This window comes from Antedon mediterranea, chromosome 10 (assembly GCF_964355755.1).
Source record: "Antedon mediterranea chromosome 10, ecAntMedi1.1, whole genome shotgun sequence".
Classification (NCBI taxonomy): Eukaryota; Metazoa; Echinodermata; class Crinoidea; order Comatulida; family Antedonidae; genus Antedon; species Antedon mediterranea.
The window spans coordinates 17,242,762-17,264,554 of NC_092679.1; the positions used below are offsets into that span (position 1 = coordinate 17,242,762).

General features: G+C 35.1%; 1 protein-coding gene across 5 annotated transcripts in view; it reads right to left on the bottom strand.

Annotated features, from left to right (window-relative positions):
• The window catches only part of LOC140061190 (synaptotagmin-14-like), a 43,397-nt gene that overhangs the window by 2,223 nt on the left and 19,381 nt on the right, over nt 1-21,793 (bottom strand). For 4 of the 5 annotated variants that reach the window (XM_072107684.1, XM_072107682.1, XM_072107683.1 and 1 more), the window contains 3 exons: nt 10,924-11,045; nt 2,061-2,474; nt 751-946 (listed from right to left, as the gene is read on the bottom strand). In XM_072107684.1, coding sequence (XP_071963785.1) covers nt 751-946; nt 2,061-2,474; nt 10,924-11,045 — 732 coding nt within the window. Of the gene's footprint in view, nt 1-750; nt 947-2,060; nt 2,475-10,923; nt 11,046-13,879; nt 14,344-21,793 lie in introns of those variants that run through there. The other variant, XM_072107685.1, reaches the window with a different exon arrangement.

Sequence of the window (21,793 nt, forward strand, 5' to 3'; positions counted from 1 at the left end):
ATAATAAACAGTTTACAGTTTAATTGTATATAAAATTGATTGGATTGGAACTTAAAACTATAAAGAATACGCCTACCAATTTAAAAAACAAAAAAAGACTTATCTAAGTGAAAGGCTCTCAATTTCTTTATGATACATACTGTGACATATTACAGTACCATGTGCTACCCTTCTACCCAGCATATTTCATTTAATAATCACTTAAAATATCACTTTGTGACCAACATGTGACTTAAAACGCCTATATTTCACTAACAAACTTCAAGTACAAAGTACAACACATACTTAAATTAAATATGTCGTACTTACTATTCTAAGTTATTGAAGATTAATAAATAAACCATCAAACATTGTTCGATGACGACAAAGGGAGTCAGACAACAAAGAGGTAAATAATGCAGTTATTTTAATAGCATTATGAGATGGCAATAATAGTTACACAAATTAACTGGCAATATGAATCAGGCATTTATGCATAAAAGTAGTGTAGAGGTAGCGTGGTGGTTAACATGCTTGCCTTCCAATCCCAAGGTCCAGGGTTCAATCCTGACCTATTGGTCTTTTAACTCCACTTCTTAAGCCTCAAATGAGACTTATTCTATAAGCATGATAAACTATAAAATAGTTTATCCATCCTTTAATTAGCGAGTTTGTGCTCGCTGTTGGATGAGTATGAAATAAAAACTAAATAATTAAAAAAAAACTTACACAAATTAAAAACATTGTTGTAAAAATTTTAAAAATATTTACCTGGTGCACGGCCTGCAGCCAAATTCTTGAAATGGCTGCCTTTGAGAATTTCAACTGATAATCGGCCAGTCGTTGAGTTATAAGAAAGTCCGACTAAAAGTTCCGGCATACCGCCATGTTGCAACGACTGCAATGACGAGTTGCTTTCACTGTGTGATAGATCTGATGAACTAGAATATGGCGATGATGAACCACTCTGTATAAGAATAAAATGTTGAATTTTACAGAAGGAAAGTAGAATATGAAATAACAAATAAGTAAATTATACCCGATTAACGCACACAACAAAAAATGTAACTTTTACATATATATTTCCTAATTTTATCCAGTTATAATAACATATACACAATTCAAACAAGTAAAATGTAAATGCTGTTAAAACACGTACATTAGAACAATATGTACATATGTGCAGATATGGCTGAGCTACCGTACCTCGAATAGCTTGTTCACATATGCACAGATATGGCTGAGCTACCTCGAATAGCTTGTTCACATATGTGCAGATATGACTGAGCTACCTCAAATAGCTTGTTCACATATGCGCAGATATGACTGAGCTACCTCGAATAGCTTGTTCACATATGCACAGATATGGTTGAGCTACCTCGAATAGCTTGTTCACATATGTGCAGATATGACTGAGCTACCTCAAATAGCTTGTTCACATATGCACAGATATGGCTGAGCTACCTCGAATAGCTTGTTCACATATGTGCAGATATGACTAAGCTACCTCGAATAGCTTGTTCACATATGCGCAGATATGACTGAGCTACCTCGAATAGCTTGTTCACATATGCGCAGATATGACTAAGCTACCTCGAATAGCTTGTTCACATATGCGCAGATATGACTGAGCTACCTCGAATAGCTTGTTCACATATGCGCAGATATGACTGAGCTACCTTGAATAGCTTGTTCACATATGCGCAGATATGACTGAGCTACCTCGAATAGCTTGTTCACATATGCGCAGATATGACTAAGCTACCTCGAATAGCTTGTTCACATATGCGCAGATATGACTGAGCTACCTTGAATAGCTTGTTCACATATGCGCAGATATGACTGAGCTACCTCGAATAGCTTGTTCACATATGCGCAGATATGACTGAGCTACCTTGAATAGCTTGTTCACATATGCGCAGATATGACTGAGCTACCTTGAATAGCTTGTTCAGAGATTTTACATTGAGGTAACACAGAAAAGCTTTCACACATTTGTACCAAGTAAAAGATTTTTGTATGTGAATTTGGTATACGCTGTATTAACTAACTGCTATAATGTTCGCCTTGATTTTACTTACAGTATCGCTCCTGGCCAGGATTGGTATTGTAATTGTCTGCGTCGTTGTTGTATTGGTATTTAGAGACGAGAACTTTGTCACACATTCGCCAATTAACTGTTCCTTTCGCATTTTCTCGGTCCCGAATAACCGAAACCTCATTGATGTGCTTGCTAATTCATGCGGAAAGAGGCGTGTGAAGCGAAATAGTTCTTTGAATTCTGGATTCTCACCCTCGCGAATCCTTGTCTTTGCCCTTTGTCTCTTACTGGGCATGAGTGCCAAACGGACACGACAGCTTCCTGGGCCTCCTCGATCTTTAGAGGGTACGTCTGAAACTTTAACGACTGTGATATTCATCCTGCGTGCCTCTCCACTGTATGAGAATGCAACTTCCAATTTTCCGACTGTTGGTGGGGGTTCTCGAGGTTTTACCTGTCAAAAATTATATACAAGTCATTAATTATTCCATATTTTATAACTCCTAATGCTAGTGTTAGTGTAATAATAGCAAAAAAGTTTACTCTTTTACTATGGTAATAAAAAAACAGTAATTATCATATCATATACCATATTTGGACGTATCCACAAATTGGGCTAAGCTTAGTTTTTAACCAAAATGATATAATTGGTATAAACTCACTTTGAGATACAAACACCTTATATGGATCTGGAGTGTTTTTTTGTGCTCTATTGGTCCTTGTTAAAGTGTGCGCCCTCTATTGTTGTGGTATTTGTACACTTATATGCAAATTATGCTTGTACACTACTGTATAATGCCAATCACGTAAAACGGCATTGAAAGGGACATTGTGGTCGAAGGCGGTGTTATGTGCGAGGCCTTACAATTTATTATCAGTGTTTCCAGGATATGTATTGTAGTATCATACGTTATTGAAAGAATAAACCCTGCATAAAAATTAAGCCTTCGTGTACGAGTTATTAATAAAGTGTCGCTTTATTACAATAATAAATTGTGCCGTTATAGGAAGTACCTATAAGTCATTGAAGCCACTGTAGTTGATTGCGAAGTCCGCCATTGTTTTTTGAGTTGCAGAAACTGATCAGGACTGTATAATAATTGATTGCTAATTGTTACAAAATAATTTGGTGATCTAGGTTGTCTCTGTGTTGCGGAGGCCGCCATTGTTATCTGCGTTGCGGAAACTAATCGAATTTGTTAACCCAATTGTTTATTCTGTGTTGCGGAATGGAAGACGATTCGAAGTTTGGTTTAGGTGGATACAATTTGAGGAAGGTGCCCGCTCAAACTGAAAAAGGAAACCAATACAGGAAGGAGTTGGCACAGGAAAATCGGTATTCATCTAGAAATTCATCTCGTTCATTTGGAACAAGTGCAGCCAGCAAATCTACGCGGTCTATGCGAACTCGTTCTTCTGCTAGAAGTTCAAGATTTGACATAAAGGAGAAATTATTGAACTTGGAAGAACAAAAGGTGTCCGTTAAAGTGGAGCTGGAATTTGCGGAAGAAGAAATGCGGTTGAAACATTTGCACCTTGATAATGAAACAAAATTAATGAAACTTCAGCAGGAAAAGGAACTTGCCAAGGTGGACGCCGTTCTAAGTAAGGTAAAACAATTAGATTCTAAATCCGTTACCTCATTTATGGAGTACTTAGACGAATTACCTACACAATCTACAGATGATATTCAACAATATGTTGATAACATTCCCGAGAAGAACGTTGAACGTAATTCAGTTGATGCTACGTTTGCAACACAACATTACAATACGTATAAACGGCCAACAACGGTATCTTCATTTGGGCAGTATGCGCCAATACCTGGGGTTGTTACGTCGTCGATTGCATCTACTTCATATATGACAGTTCCTACTATATCATTGCCAATAATTACCGCACCTGAAGCTATGACAATTCCTGTACCGACGTGTGTTTTTGCTCAAATACCGGTACCTACAATGACTAAGAATACTAACTCTATGCCTGTTCGGGCAACGTCATCTTTGTTGCTTCCGTCGACATTTGTGCCAGTTAGAGTAACATCCACAATATCGTTTACTCCATCTCAACACATTACAGTTCCATCATCGTTTACTCCATATTCACTTGTTACTTCATTACCACCACAGCGTGTGGAGTCTCAATTCTTGATTCCAGTTTCATCACAAAATATGAACTTTCAGATTGCACCATCACTTGCTACTACGTTACCACCACAGCGTGTTGCATGTCAAGCCACGACGCCAGTCTCATCACAAAACTTTCCGATTTCGTCACCATTTGTGCAACCTTCACTGTTTAATCAGCCACAGTTTAATCAGCCACAGTTTAATCAGCCACAAGCACCGGTTATGAAAGAGTTAATAGATTCATTACGATTACCAACAGTAAGGGTGGAAAGGTTTGATGGAAACCCTTTAAAATACCCCATGTGGGAATGTGCATTTACCTCTTTAATTGAATCTAAAGCCGTATCAGTGAATGAAAAGTTGAACTTACTAAGTCAACATCTGTCAGGAGAGCCGCTAGCTATGATAAGTAACTATATGTTACTGCAGTCGGAAGAAGGTTATTATCGTGCACGTAGTGAACTTAAAAATAGATATGGTAACAATGCTGTTATTTCTAAGGCGTTTTTGTACAAGTTAGAAAGTTGGCCAAAGATCCAACCAAGAGATGCGCCTGGTCTTAGAGTATTTTCAGATTTTCTTAACGAAATCGTGGTAGCTAAACAAAAGATTCCGGATTTGGGAGTTTTAGATTACCCTCAAGAGAACCTTAAACTAATAAAGAAGGTACCTTATTTCATAGAAAATAAGTGGCGAAATATTGTACAATCGTATGCTAATGTTGACTCTTTTCCAAGTTTTGAAATATTTACAGGTTTTGTCAGAGCAAGGGCTGATGAAGCCAATATACCAATGTTTATTCAACAACCAACCGTACCACGGATCGATGAACCAGAGAAGAAGCATCAACGCCGACAAACATCTCAATCATTTGCCACCAAAGTGAACATGCTCTGTACGTATTGCACTAAGGACCATCATATAGATGACTGCGAAGGTTTTAATAAGCTGACAAGACGTGATCGAAAGCAGTATCTGTGTGAACACAAGTTATGTTACGGATGTGGTATGACTAATGAACATCTAGCATACCAGTGCTCTAATGCTATAACATGTAAACATTGTAAAAACAAACATTTATCAAGCTTGCATATTTTTAAGCAAAACGATAAACGCACTGTTAATACGTCTTTGTGCACCTCCGTTACAAGTAAATCATCAAATACTTCTATGATAGTGCCTGTTTGGTTTCGAAGTTCTCGATGCCCACAGAATGAAATTCTAATCTATTGTATTTTGGACCCCCAGTCTAATACTTGTTTTATTTCAGATAGCATTGCTGAGAAACTGAAGTTGGAGGGGAATAAAACCAATCTACTTCTGTCAACTATGCATAGCAAATCATCCGTGTCATGTCGCAAGTTTAGCCACATGGAAGTTGTTAGCTTTGACCGAAAGACTGTGATACCAATTCCTACAGTTTTTTCTAGAGATCAAATTCCAGCCACCAGGTCCCAAATTCCTACTCCAGCTGTTGCAAGTAAGTGGACTCACTTGAACCGCATTTCATCTGTTATTGTTCCTTATATGCAGAATGTGCCGATAGCAATGTTAATAGGAAACAATGTTCCAAATGCCATTAGACCTAGAGACATAATAGCTGGTGGAGAAGATGAACCATACGGACAACTATCAGCTCTTGGATGGGGTGTCGTGGGCACCATGTGCCAAAGGGTTCCGGAAGTGTCGGTGTCTAATCACATGGTTGCTTCGGAAAAAGACTCGATTGTATCACCGAAGAATCGTTTGGTTAATCAAACTAATGCCAAAGAGATGATTTTGATAATGTATGAACTAGATTTTAATGACGATAAGCCTGGTCAATCTGCAATGTCAGCCGATGATCGTAAATTCATGGATATCATGGAATCAAATGTAGTTCAGCGTACAGATGATCACTACGAAATGCCTCTGCCCTTTAAGATAAGAGAAGGTATGCCGAATAATCGTAACATGGCTTTAAAGCGTCTAAAACAGCTTAAACACAAACTAAATCATAATTCAACCTTTAAGAATGACTACATGAACTTTATGGTAGATGTTCTTGAGAACTGTTCAGAGAAGGTTCCTGTAAACGAACTGGACATGCGTAATGGTGAAATTAATTACGTTCCCCATCATGGTGTATATCACCCGAAAAAGAAAAAACTTCGTGTGGTATTCGATTGTTCAGCCGAGTATGCTGGAACATCATTAAATAAACGTTTATTACAGGGGCCCGATATGATTAACAATTTATTTGGAGTCTTAACTCGTTTCAGAAAGGAACCAATTGCTATTCAAGCCGATGTGAAAGGAATGTTTCACCAGTTTTTCGTTTCAGAGCCTGATCGTAACTTTCTTCGATTTCTATGGTGGAAGGACGGTTCTGAAGAAATAGTCGAACATAGGATGACTGTTCATCTGTTTGGCGCTGTGAGTTCGCCTGCAGTCGCTAACTTCGGCCTACGAAAGGCTGCTGATGATGGTGAATCTCAATACGGTAAACCAGTTGCTGACTTCATACGTAATGACTTTTACGTCGACGACGGTTTGAAATCTCTTCCATCGGAAGCTGATGCAATTCAATTGATCGACTCTTCTACTAAGATGTGTGCTAAGGCAGGTTTAACATTGCATAAATGGGTAACTAACAATAGACAAGTGTTAAATTCAATTCCCACAGATTTGAGAGCAACCGACTGGAAGGAGATTTCTTTACACGACCAGTTACCTATTGAACGTGCTCTTGGTGTTGTTTGGTGCGTGGAAACGGATACGTTCGAGTTTCGAATGGAATTTAAAGATAATCCTGTCACTCGCCGTGGGATTCTCTCTACTTTAAGTGCAGTATACGATCCGTTTGGTTTCCTGGCACCTGTATTGATTGTTGGAAAACTGATTCTACGAGAGTTGTGTATGTCTCAGCTTGATTGGGACGATCCACTTTCAGACGAGATGTATCATAAGTGGGCCAAATGGCGAAATGATATAATATCAGGAATCGAGAACATTAAGGTCAAACGATGTTTTAAACCGGTTGATTTTGGTTCCGTGAGCAAGGCAGAAATGCATTTTTTCTCAGACGCAAGTGAATTTGCTTATGCTCAATCATCTTACATCAGACTAATTAACACTCTAGGACAGGTGTCCGTATCTTTTCTTTTAGGTAAATCCAGGATTGTACCAAAAACCAAAACCACTACCATTCCAAGGTTGGAACTTGTTGCCGCAGCCTTATCAGCACGTATGAGTGGATTGATAACGAGAGAACTGGCTTACGATGCTACACATTATTATTGGTGTGACAGCAAAGTTGTTCTGGGGTATATCCGAAATGAAGCAAGAAAGTTCAAGGTATTTGTATCTAACCGCATACAACAAATTCATGACCACTCCAGTACCAATGATTGGCATTACGTTCCATCCGCATCTAATCCAAGTGACTCTGGTACAAGGGGAGTGAGTATTGTTCAGCTGACGAACTCTACATGGTTAAATGGACCGCCCTTCTTGCATACTAATGAGCCATTACCGACTGCTGAATCTTGTGTGGAAACTGCTGATGTTGACATTTCAGACGAGATGCGGAAGACTACTTGTGTATTTTCTACTTGCATATCTTTAGATTTGTTTCAGAAATGGTTTATTAATTTATGCAATAATTTCTCATCATGGACCAGGTTGCGCAGGGTAATCGCTAGATGTCTGATGTGGAAGAAACGACTGATGGACGCTGCTAAAGTTAATATAAAAGAGGGTAGCATGTTTAAATCGATTTCTTCTGACTGTACCATACCTTGCGTAGATGACATTCAAGTAAGTGAGAAGTTAATATTGAAACATGTTCAAGATCAACACTTCTACGATGAGAAAGTATTACTAAGTAAGCTGTTAAACACGAATAGTTTAGAGGATCGTAAATCAGATGTTCAGCTGAAAAGATCAAGTTTTCTATATGGACTAGATCCGTTTTTAGATGAAAACCAACTTATAAGAGTTGGGGGAAGAGTAAAACGTTCCAAGTTTGCATTTGATGTTAAGCATCCCTTGATCTTACCGAAAAGGTGTCATTTAACTAATCTTATTATCTCACATTTTCATGAGCAGATGAACCATGCTGGGAAAGTTTCAACCTTAAATGAAGTCCGACAACGAGGCTATTGGATAATCCACGGTCTATCTACAGTTGGCGAATTGGTTCATCGTTGTGTAATCTGCCGCAAGTTAAGGGGTAAATTATCGAACCAGAAGATGGCAGACCTACCAATTGAGAGGATTTCAGATGCTGCACCGTTTACCTACAGTGGAGTAGATTTATTTGGACCTTTTAACATAAAAGAAAGAAGAAGCCTCGTAAAAAGGTACGGAGTACTTTTCGTTTGTTTATCATCGAAGGCTATACATTTAGAGTCGGCAAATACGTTGGAAACAAATTCGTTCATTAACGCATTAAGACGGTTCGTTAGTGTTCGTGGACCAGTCAGACAACTACATTCGGATAGGGGAACCAATCTTGTCGGTACCAGAAATGAATGGCAAAACGTAAATGAAGACGAGGTCAAGAAATATCTTGTGGGCCAAGGTTGTGATATCCATTTCAAATTTAACTTCCCGTCCGCCAGCCATATGGGAGGAATTTGGGAACGCCAAATTCGTACTGTGAGAAATGCTTTGGCTCCTCTACTCAACATACATGGTAGCCAGTTGGGTGATGAATGTTTTCGTACGTTGCTTTCCGAAGTCATGAACATTGTAAATTCCAGGCCCCTTACTGTTAACAACTTAAATGACCCAAATTCAATGGAACCGCTAACACCTAATCACATTCTAACCTTAAAACATAAAGTTGTAGTTCCTCCACCAGGTATCTTTCAGAATGCTGATATGTACTGTAGACGGCGATGGAGACGAGTGCAACACTTATCCAACGAGTTTTGGTGTAGATGGCGAAAAGAATACTTATCGTCAATGCAGTCACGGTCAAAGTGGACGTCACCAAAGAGCAACTTCAAAGTTGGCGACGTAGTGCTTTTGAAGGGAGACAACGTTCCACGTAACATCTGGGAATTAGCCAAGGTTATTGCACTGCATCCAAGCGACGACGGGCTCGTAAGAAAGGTTTCAGTCTTCGTTGGACGACGACAATCCGTGCTGGAAAGACCTGTGCACAAACTAGTGCAGTTGGTGCCAGTTGATTGAACTTATGAACTTGATAATACTAGAATCATGGTTAGCCATGCTCTTTTATAAAATGTATTGCGAATAATATGGATTTTGGCGATTCGCCTATACTGATGATAATCTTTGATTGAATAGACCTTAAGTCTTAATCATAAGTAATTTCATTATTGTTTCAAATCCCCGTCAGTGGAGCCTTTATAACTTGATCGTGCTGTTTAATGTTTGTAATATGTTATTATATTTTATGTTTTGCAAAGATCTCTAGTATCGTTTGCAAGGGAGCCATGTTAAAGTGTGCGCCCTCTATTGTTGTGGTATTTGTACACTTATATGCAAATTATGCTTGTACACTACTGTATAATGCCAATCACGTAAAACGGCATTGAAAGGGACATTGTGGTCGAAGGCGGTGTTATGTGCGAGGCCTTACAATTTATTATCAGTGTTTCCAGGATATGTATTGTAGTATCATACGTTATTGAAAGAATAAACCCTGCATAAAAATTAAGCCTTCGTGTACGAGTTATTAATAAAGTGTCGCTTTATTACAGTCCTCATGAGTAATAATAGTTATGACCCCTTTAAGATCCTACAAAGTGTACCCTTAAATAGTTGTTAGTCATAGTGTTAACAAAATATATAGTCCTTCACTTCTTTCATAGGAGTGTATTACCTTAGGGGTGTCACCTGAAAAGGATTTCCCAAAGGAGGGGATTTGTACTGGAATCTACTTTATTGTACTCTACAGGGATTCTGTTGGGTTTTCCCCAAATGTCAAGGTTTAAAAATAGCATTTATCATGTTCTTGAATGTTATAGCTATAATTAGCATTGACAGTTGTTATTCATTAACACAATACCAGGTAGTTAATATTATACATCTTTTATTGTCAGATACCTGTATTATAGTGGATACACCACAGATACCCACATATTAAATTATTATTATGAGATACCTTCATATTCATAAAGGTCATAATACTGCTACTAACTGTAAGGTTCATTAAACATTGTATCAGTGTAAACATGCCAAAAAGAAGTTCTTTTTGTATAGATAATCCTAGCTATTAAATATAACAATACTTGTGGCCACTGTTTGAATATGTATTCTTTAGTACTATGGTTTCATTTTAGGATAAGATTAAACAAATGTTTTATGTATCAAAGAACTCAGTTGTCTCAGTATTGTACTTTGCTTTCCCATTATGTATCTATACTTTAAATACTATATTTCCAGTTTTAAAATATGGATACACCCATCCTCACTACTATCTACATAACCATTGTAACCCTTTAAAACAACTTTGAAAGTTGATGGTCTCATATACAGCTATGTAAATGGTATAACACGAGTGGTGTAACGCAGAGACATGACGCCCCTGGTTTAGGGACGCAAGTGGTCCTCCATCGCTGGAGACCATCAGCGTTTTAATTTTTTTCGACATATTTTAATGCATGTTTTCTTCTTCTGGGCCTGCTCCGGGGCCCCTGGGTTTAGCAAGTGAGCGCTCATAGCCGTTACTTTATCCCCATCTGGTTACCCTTAAAACAACTTAAAAGTTAATGGTTCCATACATGTTTGTATCTCTCTCAATCTAAATAAATTTACCTCTCCTCCCTCTAAACCAATTGTATCGTTTTCATCATCCTGGTCAAAGAGTCCAGCAGAAGAACCAAAACTACCGCTGCCTACGGTGCCTTGTTCTACATCACCAAGATCTTCAGTGTGTACTGCGAAAAATATCAAAAAATAAAACGTTTAAAATAAAGGACACAACACAACAATGAAGATTATGTTAAACAAGAGATTAAAAAAACAACAGTCAATTAAATTTTCAATTAAAAATTCAGCTGAACAATATTTCACAGAAATCCATCCCCATCCACCTCCTCCGCACCAGAAGAATAAGCTTCTGCATTTTTTGTTCAAACTGATTGGTGCAAAAGTATTCTCGATTATAACATAACAGACACAGAGTGCATCCTTGCCATTCAGTACAGTACTACTATTATACGGAAAAGTGATATTCAATGATGATTTTTAATGGTACTATTGTACGATGATTTTAAGAATTTTGTGAGAACATGTACTACTACTGTTCTATTCTATGTACACAATATGAGCACTACCTTTTGAATGGTATAGCATTTGATATTGATAGTGGAGTCTGTTAGGGCTGAAATAAGGGAGAATATATCCCTGACATACTCCACTATAATTAAAGATAGAAGGAGCAGATTAACTGAATATAAGTTTACTTTAAAGCTCGGTCTACACTATCAAAGTAGTATGACAAAAAAAGTGTGATGTGCTCAAATATAATATGACATCATCATTTCCATATATGGGCACATCATATTTTTTGTCACATAAGGTTTGATAGTGTAGACAAGGCTTTGAAAAAGATTTGGTGTGTTATAAAGAAAAAAACATTCCTCCTATTTAACTCAGAATCATTCATTATTTGTTGAAAATGTTGTGGAGGAAAACAATTTATTCACTAAAATATTTGTTCAATCTTCCTGCAAGTGCTGAATTGATCTTTTCCCGAACTCAAATTTACTTTAAAAGCACATGTATCAGAAAAATATTTGTTTATACCAGCAACAGTAAATTATGCTAATTGTAAATTATATGCATATGGCATAACAAGGCAATATATTAATACAGTAGTATGCATTGTGTATAAATAACCTATTTCCGAGAATAATAACAATACTGTTAATTAAACATTGTTGTTGTTGTTATGTTAGTATATAATTGCCATTTATAGTTCAGATATTAAATAGTGCATCTCAAATGGGGTTGGTGACATGTTCCTAACCACCAAACCATAGGCCTTTACAAAACAATTTACAAAATAAAATAATCATTTTCCTTCCTAAAAAAACTTTGAAACCATCGTAAAACTATCTAATACATCATTTGAAAAAAAAACCCACAAAAAATAATTTCCATTACAACAATCAATGCAATGGATTTAGATTTCACAGTAAATTTGAACTACATGCTTCTTCCTTGTCCAAGACAGTGGCTGTGTGAACTAATACACCCCGAGGTAACTCTCTACTTGTCTTGTAAGATGTACTACTGTAGGTTCCTTTTGAATACACAATATTATCTGGGATGTATAACTCTAAAATTATGATAGATACAAATCAATCATATAGTGGTCACCATATTATTTATTGCTGATCTACTGATCTAGTTAAAGATAGTATGAAGATATTATATTGACTTGTGATATAAAAAATGACATAATAAAAGTCAAGTCTATTTCCAGAATAGAATAATCTATTGAAAGAAAGAATGACTATCTAAAGAAATAATTCACATATTTATAAATTCTAAAATAAACCACTTCATATTTGAAAGGGTCAAATTAACAATGGCATAATTATCTATAAAACTAGATAAAAGTATTATGATTCAAAAAGTATATAAAGATTGTGGTATTAATTTTACTACTTAAATAGGCTGTTTGGCCATGAACTGGAAGGAACCGCAAGCCACATCGGGTAATCATGTTTTGAAAGTCTGATTTTTCCCCATAAAAGTCGACAGTTGGTAATCTTGTCAGACACACAATCAGTCATTCCTGGTCAAATCCATCAGTACTAATACCAGTCGCTGTCCAATCATTGAAACTTCAAAAGAATCCCTCCTTTTCAAACTAGATGCCAGCAGCATAAAGTTATACTAGTAGTTATAAATTGTGGTTACGATACAAGCTTACTTCACTTAAGAAAGTGACCCGTGGTAGTTCATGAAACCTTGGTTTAAGTTTTATAATACAACATTTTGATAAAAAAGACCTAGATTCCGCAACTGGGTTCATACAGCATGTAAAAAATTAATATAGTAGTTTTAGTCTTTGGGCTAGTTTACTGTATTTTATGGCAATATGCATAATAAACAATCATATATTTATATTTCAAATACGGTAATAATAAAGATGATTGACAGCGATGACCATGCTGTACTAGCTTTAATAAACACTAAGTGTACTGGTAGGCTAAGCCAATATGCTAAAACAAGTATAACACATTAAAAGCCCCAATGGTGAGTGACTCATAATCACATAACAAAAACATATAATTGAAAATGACATACATAGATTTTGTTCATTCCGTATTCTCACGCAAAGTTCGGGCCTACCGAGTTATGGTTTTGTATCATACACAACAATATACAACTGAACTAGGAAGAGATTAGTGGAAGCCACCATTTACGACACTGACCTTTTGTTTGTTACGAAATCTATGGGTACAAAATTAATGTATATTGCTTATGATATGAAAGTCATACACCAACAATTTTGCCCACCTCATCCCCCTCCCGCAACTACTGTTCTGCGAAACATCAATAAAAATAAACGTTAATCAAGTTGAACACTTTGCAGTTACGATACTAAACGTGAACTGGTTTACGATACAAAAGCGTAACAATCTATCTGAACATACTTTATTCTAAAAACAACAAACTGACAGCAAATCTTTTAAGGACATCATTAATACTCATAAATCATAAAATCAATAAACAATCCAGATATATTGTGTTTTACCTCTGTATACATATCCTGACCTCTCCGAACTTGTCCACGTACTACTACAAATTGACGAATCATCAGAATAATTAAAAGCAAAGCCAGCTAGTCCTGCGTGATTTTGAAGAAATGATGGATTGTTTTGTAGTCCTGTTTTACTACTGGCACTTATATACTCGTCCTGTTGTTCGTCCAAAATGTTATTTACCTCTTCGGCGGTATTCACGTTAACAGAACCATTTGCCTTCGTTTCATTTGATTTCCAAAAGGTGAAAATTCCAAAGCCAGGCTGTCCAAAACTAAAATTTGCACAACAACTCAAGCAACCCATGCTTTTAAGCTAACTATTCACACACAAATGAAAGAATCAGTGAATCGAGTTAAAGTCAATATGCAAATACTAGCAGGTCACATAAATTGACCTTGAATGAATTCAACCATTGTAAAGTTGAGAAAACTAAAAGCCTGTGGTATATGGCTTTTAACTGAGATAATATGGGTTTATGAAATGTACAGAAACGAGCTTAAATTTGAGATTATGTTCTAATTATCAACTCAAAAGTTCATAATCATAAAACTAGATTTTCTAAACCTAGAAACTCAATTCATAATAAAACACTATCTGATAATGTCCGTATACATAACAGACTCAATTATTGATACCACTAATGTTCAATATAAAACTCATGAGAAGGAAGTCTTGATTTAACGTTTTGATCTCTTCCTTTCAACCATTATAAATATGAACTGAAAATTATTGACAAATGAGGTCTATGATTTAAACAAATCTGGTGTTTTTTAATTATATAAAAATCCTTTTTTTCTTGATCAAATATATTATTCTGTTAAATATTTTTAAGGTGTTTCATAAGGACCAAAGTAGAAATATGTTTGGCAGGGTTATAGAGTTACTCTAAAACTAACCACGACACTCAGAAAGTGTTTTCCATTTATTTAAACATTATTATTTGATAAAATATTTGTAGAAATTAAAATGATTTCAATTTGAAAACATTCTAAAACATTTAATTTTGTTCATTAAAAAGCAATTAAAAAGTAAATATACGGTTGAATTGCATTCAAATTTCTTCAAAATATCAAATTTGTTTTGTTAAAATACAGTTTACTATTCATTTCATTTCTCTTGTTTTTATTTCAGACTACATATCCATAAACTGTATATATCCACAAACTGTATAAATAGGCCTACTGTGCATGTGTTTAAATTAAATAAAATGACAAACACTTTCCATTTTCTAAAAGAACCTTTGACTATAATATAATATATGATAATTATATGCTTATAAACAAAAGACCAGAAAAATAATACAGAAATGGTTCACAAACCATGAATACTAATTGAGAATTATGAATACCTAATTAGTTGAAAAAGCAATTTATATATTTATATTCATGTGAACACAATCAAGCACACAATGTTAATATTCTAATGTATATTGTATGGCATGATCATTACATTATCAACTGGATTTATCCAAGATGATCTCATTATCTTGTCATTGGTTGTAATGAATCACCAATCATTCATCTTTTTGACACAGCTCAGATGTACCATGTTAGTTCACTGGGGAAAAGCAGCTTTCACACTGCGCCCGGATTGGGAAAAATATAAAAATCATGAAATATTGTGGAAAATGGGTTCAGTGGAAGATCGTTCACACCAAATTTGTATGATTTGAATCTGTACCTGATTTGGGCTCCAAATTTGTAGCGATGGATCAAAAGCTTTGTTTTCTGAAATCATACAATTGTTTTCTTTTGTCCAATCAGCAGTGAGCATGAATGACCTCGCTTGACAACAAATAACCGAATTTGTGCATAATGTGAAGGCACGCTCGCTATATTTTTATAAGAGCGCCGGACCGAATCCGGCGTAATATGATGGCCACATGTGTACACTGGACCTCCATCCCACCCTCTGATATTTCACCCTATGATTTACTATAATTATATGTGAAACTCAAATTCTACATCCTAAACCCAATTGTAAGCCTGTCTGTTCAAGGTAAGGCAATTGTACCCAAGTCATTGCTGATGTATTAACATTGAAGAATTATCCAAATGATGTAAGTGTAAGCAACTTTGACCTCCTACTTTCAATGTTCAAACCAATCCTAATCTAATATTTCCATAAAAAACAACGATTTTTAAAAATCAAGGCAATGCAAGGTCTTAAAAACCATTGTCACAACTGTATGCATAGAATGCCCACTGATGACAAAAGGTAATCCTTATGCACATACACAAGTTTAAACCTCTTTATTTGTTAAAGATTAAAGAGACTGATATAGGACATATAAGATTAAGAGGAGACCACTGAATAAAACTACATTACAACAGCAAGTGATATGGGCCAGTGAAAACCATAAAGCACCTAAAAGCTGGAACCAACCATCTTCATCTATCTGTTATTATGAATATCTACAACTTTGTGAAACTTTTCTAAACTTCTTTCAAAGACTATAAACATTACAATCTTAAATTTCACCTTTTACACTGCTAATTTTGATGATTTTTTTTTACTGTAAATAGTTTATATATTTTCAGTTAAGGGTCACAGTTGTTGTTACGGATTTGGTTTACTTTTGTGTCCGCTGACTATCATCTCAATCTGTTTTTTGTTTGTCTATTCAATGTTTTTGTCATGGTAATAAAGTACGACAATAAAAAAAAAAGAGTGAAAGCTACCAATTGTATGTACCTAAGCAGCATTTGTTACATAGCAAAAAGTCTATTTTGGTTTACCAAAGGAAAAAATACAAACATAAATCATTTGAAACCAGATGAATTTTTTTAGAACATTTCTTAAATGTTTGACATAAGCTTCACCAATAACTACTTACAATCTTCAGAACTTGTTTGAAAGTTTACAATTTTGTGCAAAAATCCGAGAGTGAGTACTGCACCACCATTCATTTCAGCTGAAGAATCCTTGTCTACTTTTGGGCTAAGTAATGCAGATTTTGCTAAACTTGTCCACATATTTTCCTTCTTTTTTGATTCAGTTACCAAGTTGCTTGTTTCCATTTTGTTATCTTCCGGGTTGTGATGCGAAAAATCTGGAGAAGCTTCCGTGCCATCATTCAACTCAGCTGAAGAGTCTTTGTTGCCTTTTGACCTATGTAATGCCGATTTTCCTAGACTTTTCCAATTATTTTTCTTCTTTTTTGAATCAGTTACTAAGTGGCTCATTTCCATATTGTCATCTTCTGGTGCGTGATGCAAAAAACCGCAGCATCTTAAAATCCAATTAATCATTTTTGTTGCTGGTACTTTCCACTTTTCACCACAACACCAACATATACTGTACCTTGTAAACTTAATGTCACCATGAAATGAAAGACAAACTAATAAAAAACAGCAAAATAATTGACAATATGGCATGTCTCTAGGTATACAAACAACACAATGCTGGCAATAAAATGTTACCACAATGTGTATGGCCCTACATTTTTACAAATGAAGAACATCGACAAATACACTAACTGTATGGCAAAATAGTTGACTTTGACAAATTTACGCCTCGAATCAGTAGACCAAGTTCATATTAACAAAACTATACTAATCTACATTTGTATAAAAGAGTGTATCTAAACTTAGTTTAATATAATAGGCTTTGTATTTACCATTGACACTTCTTTTTGGAATAGCCCATTTTTTAACCTTTGCTATTTTAATTAAACAAAGTAATTGAAATTAGAATTTTTTTAATTCTGATTGTGAATAGTTGGTTTAGTTTAATGCCTTTACACCGAGTAGTCTTCTGACCACTTCACCTGGGCTGCTTTGGTGAGGTTGCAGATGAGATCTTATTATTAGTAACAATGCACCCAAAAATAATGGTAAAATTCTTACTTTAGTGGCCATATATAATTACCTATAGAAATGTATTAATATGATTTATACTGCAATTGGATTGTACTGCTTATGATTGTTTTTATTGTAATTTTCATTTCTGTGTATAATATATATATTTTTGATTGCTTTTGTCCGTTTTTGTTTTGGCATCTCTGACACAAGCATTTGCTTTCTTGGTGCCGCCACCATTATTTGGAAATAAATGTTATTTTGATTGATTGATTGATTTAACTAATACCGAAAATACAACTACAGGATAGAATAATTTCGCTGAAGACCTCTTTGAGATCAGAGGTTGGAATCTATAGCTCACCACTTTATGAATGAACATCGAGGTATTGATGAACTACATGCTATACATGGAAATAGAAATAAAAAGAACAGAAATAGGGTCAGCATCGCTTATTTGCATCAGCATTTTTCACCAGGATCACTATTTTATTAAAGAGCTCCTAAGGAGGTTGGAACCACTTAGCTCACCACTTTAGTAGCAGTATGCCTACAATTTCCATTCAGAAAGTTAATATACTGTACAGTATGTTACTTTATGAAGTTCATTCTATTGAATTTACCTTGAAATTAAGGCTAAAGCAAATTGCTTATTCGCCTCTCTGGAATTACACATCTCTTACATACGGCTGAAACTTTTGGTGGTGGTTCAATGACTTTGACTCTACTACAACTCTCGGCAAAGCGTTCCAATCGTTAACTACCCTTGCTCCAAAATTATTTGATCCCCATTTAGTTTTGACCCGCAGCTTTGATAGTTTGAAAGAATGACCTCTAGCCTGTCTAGGTTTAGCTTTATCTTTCGCACCATGTTTATCACCGCCGCCGGTAGCCATGATTGTACTACGATGAATAAATATAGGCCTATGTGACAACAGTAGGCTAAGAATTTTAATCTCGAAAAATAAACTCAATCCTAATCCTTAAAAACCCACAACTCAGATTTCAGTAACCTGTTCATGCAATTATTTAGAACGTTCTTTTTGTGGATAACCATACACTGTAACTGCTTCATAAACTTGTACATTGAAACAAATTAAAATTGTACGGAATCAAAGTAATGAGCAATCCAACTAGCAAACAGAAAATTTGTTTAATAAATCAAATAAAGTCTAAAATTACAGTAAGTTGAATTTACAGATATTGGCAGATCACGTATCAAGTACATTTGCTAGACTAAAAAGTAAAGATGGTTACATTAGCTAGTTTTGAAATTATAAAAAGGTAAATTTCTAGTACTGCTGCTGCAAACAATTACAAACATTTTAGCACCATCATGTATGGTGACAAAATACCAAATCATCTCTTTTAGATTTGAAAACATTTAACCATAGAAATATTATATAGTGGATATCTCTATGATTAAACTAATAATTCATCTATCAATAATACATACCAGATTCTGAATCATTACCAAAAAAAGACACCGGAGAAAATGCATTGAAGAAGCTTTTTGGTGCTTGTTTGGTAGGTGGTAAACTAGATTCTTCTGAACTATTGCTTAAGGAATGTGTACTTTCATAGCTTTTTGCTAAAGACTTGCTGCTATTGCTGTTTATCAATTTATTGATTTCCACTGATTCTTCATCAGATTGTGGTGTACATTTACAACAAAAATGGAACAACCACTCCATTGATGATACTTCTCTCAAAATATATGTAAAGTTTACTTAGGAGAAACAGTTTCTTGGATGTAATTGGTCAAAGTACTGTATATAAATTCAAAAGGAGCAATTAAAATTCAGTCACCAACATTACCATGAGGCAACTCTTCTTGGTAAAAAAAGGAAAAAGTACTTGGGAATACACATCAACTTCAAGACAGAATCCAATGGAATGCTTTTAAAGAAAAAGTTTCTTCAGTTAAAGTACTGCATATAAGATTGAGTAAACAGCAATTCAATGCAGTCACCAACAATACCATGAGGCAACTCTTGTAGCTAAAAATTATTATCAGGTACTGTAATATTCTAGTTTTAAATTCACACTCTAAAAGTCAATGGCAGGGTTCCTTCCTGCAACAGATATTCCAGAATGATTTGTGAAACCTGAATTTTAATCTCGTCAGAAGTTTCCTGATTGACTTATTACAATAAGTAAAAACTTCCAAATTGTCGATGTGAGCAATTATTTCTTGATAGAATATTTTCAAAAATACATTTCAACTTTAGAAAAATAATTTAGAAGCATACTCTATGTGTAGTACACTTTATCAATAATAGAAAAGCAAAATTAAAACTATAGCTACTGCATCAAATTGTAGACATTTTCCAAGTCCATTTGGTGACTGTATAAATTTACTTCAGATGTTTCCGAATAAAATAACTTTTAATCAAAACTGTTTGCTGCAACAACAATACTACATATAATTAGAATAATAAGCAGTAATAATTATAGTTTAGACAATAATCAATCCGACTTTGAGTTAAAACACCAATTCTAGTGAAATAATACTGAAAACAGCAGGTGTCAATTGTTCTTGCAGTTTGAATGGAATCTCTAAAAAGTAAACCACAAATGGAATTTTTTTCCACCTTACAGTGAGTTAATAATAACAACCTTGAATAGGACCAATTTTAAATGCATCAATAGTTTAAAAATGTACAATCATATCAACACTATTTATTTTTAGTATTAGTATATACAAATTGTGTACAATGAATTGTATGGTCTATAGCAATACCAATGATGGAAGAAGAAGAAAGGTCATTAGTTCAAGTTGGCTTATTATTTGTCAGCAGCCAGTTGGTGACCATAATCTCAAGTCTGGTTTTAGTAGAATCACTACAGATAAATTATATTATGTAAGTAAGTTCAAATGAGAAATGAACACTAGTAAAGTTAAGTTTGGGTTACACCATGTGATTACAAAAAATAGAGTAAGGTTGAGAATGTTCTTCTTCAATCATCTTCTGGAAAATGGTGCAACTAATGACTAATCAAAATATGATAAAGAGAATCATTCACATAGAAATCCAATTATTATCTATTTATTCTGATGAGTTGTTAAAGCGTGGTTCCCACTAGCGACGCAACGCAAGGATGTAACGCAACGCAAGTGAATTGACCAATCCCAAGCGATGGCTTATTCGCTTGTGATTGCTAACTGTCTATAACTTCGCTTTTCATTGGTTAAAACGCTTGCGTTGCGTTTACGTCCTTGCGTTACGTTCTAGTGGGAACCAAGCTTTAATGTCGTATGAGCCTATAACTTTTGCTACCGATGGGTGTGACCATGATCTTTCTAGGGAGTTGGTAGAAGAGTTTCAAATATCCATTGCGAGTGAGTTGTGGCTAGCCTAAACTTCAATAAATAAATATTTAATCAAGTTACAGTTAGTAAAAAGCCAAAAAAATATAATAAAATAAAATATGGACAAAAAGGAAGGAGAGAAAAGGCAACTACTGTACATGCATATTGAGCTAACTTCCATTTAACAAGGCCGGCTGAAATCGCGTGCTCAAATTTGAGTTAGTGTTTACCGACCGACCGACATAGTGAGATGTAGAGTCGCGTGCAAACGTGTGAGGAAGTACTTACCACCAGAGCAAAAACTACTGTCAACTGTGTAAGTAAAAGTTGGAATCTTTTTAGCGGGAGTGCAACTAGATCCATAGGAGTAACTTGTTGATGTTGATGAGCATTCTGAAGAATTTAACTTTGATGATTTTTGTTCTTTTGCCTTTAGTAGTAACTGGCTATTTTCCAAGCATTCATCTTCAGAATCCAACTGTTCTGAACAACAACATTTTAGCACATAGCACACCATTGCATCTGGTGACAATTTAATTATACCAATCTCAATGGTAAATAATCCAAAATTAATTTTATTATATATTTGACAACGCACAAAGCCTCAATATTGAAATTTATAATCTTCACTTAAAAAGTAACAGAGTATGTTTATGTTCAAATTTGCAGTAAACCATCTGGAGTATAATCTTAACTTAAACAGTAAATATATCTTTAAATAAAAGTCCAAATTGGAGACAAATTTTCTATACAGTATATTCCATAGTAGGGAAAGTACTGCACTACTACTA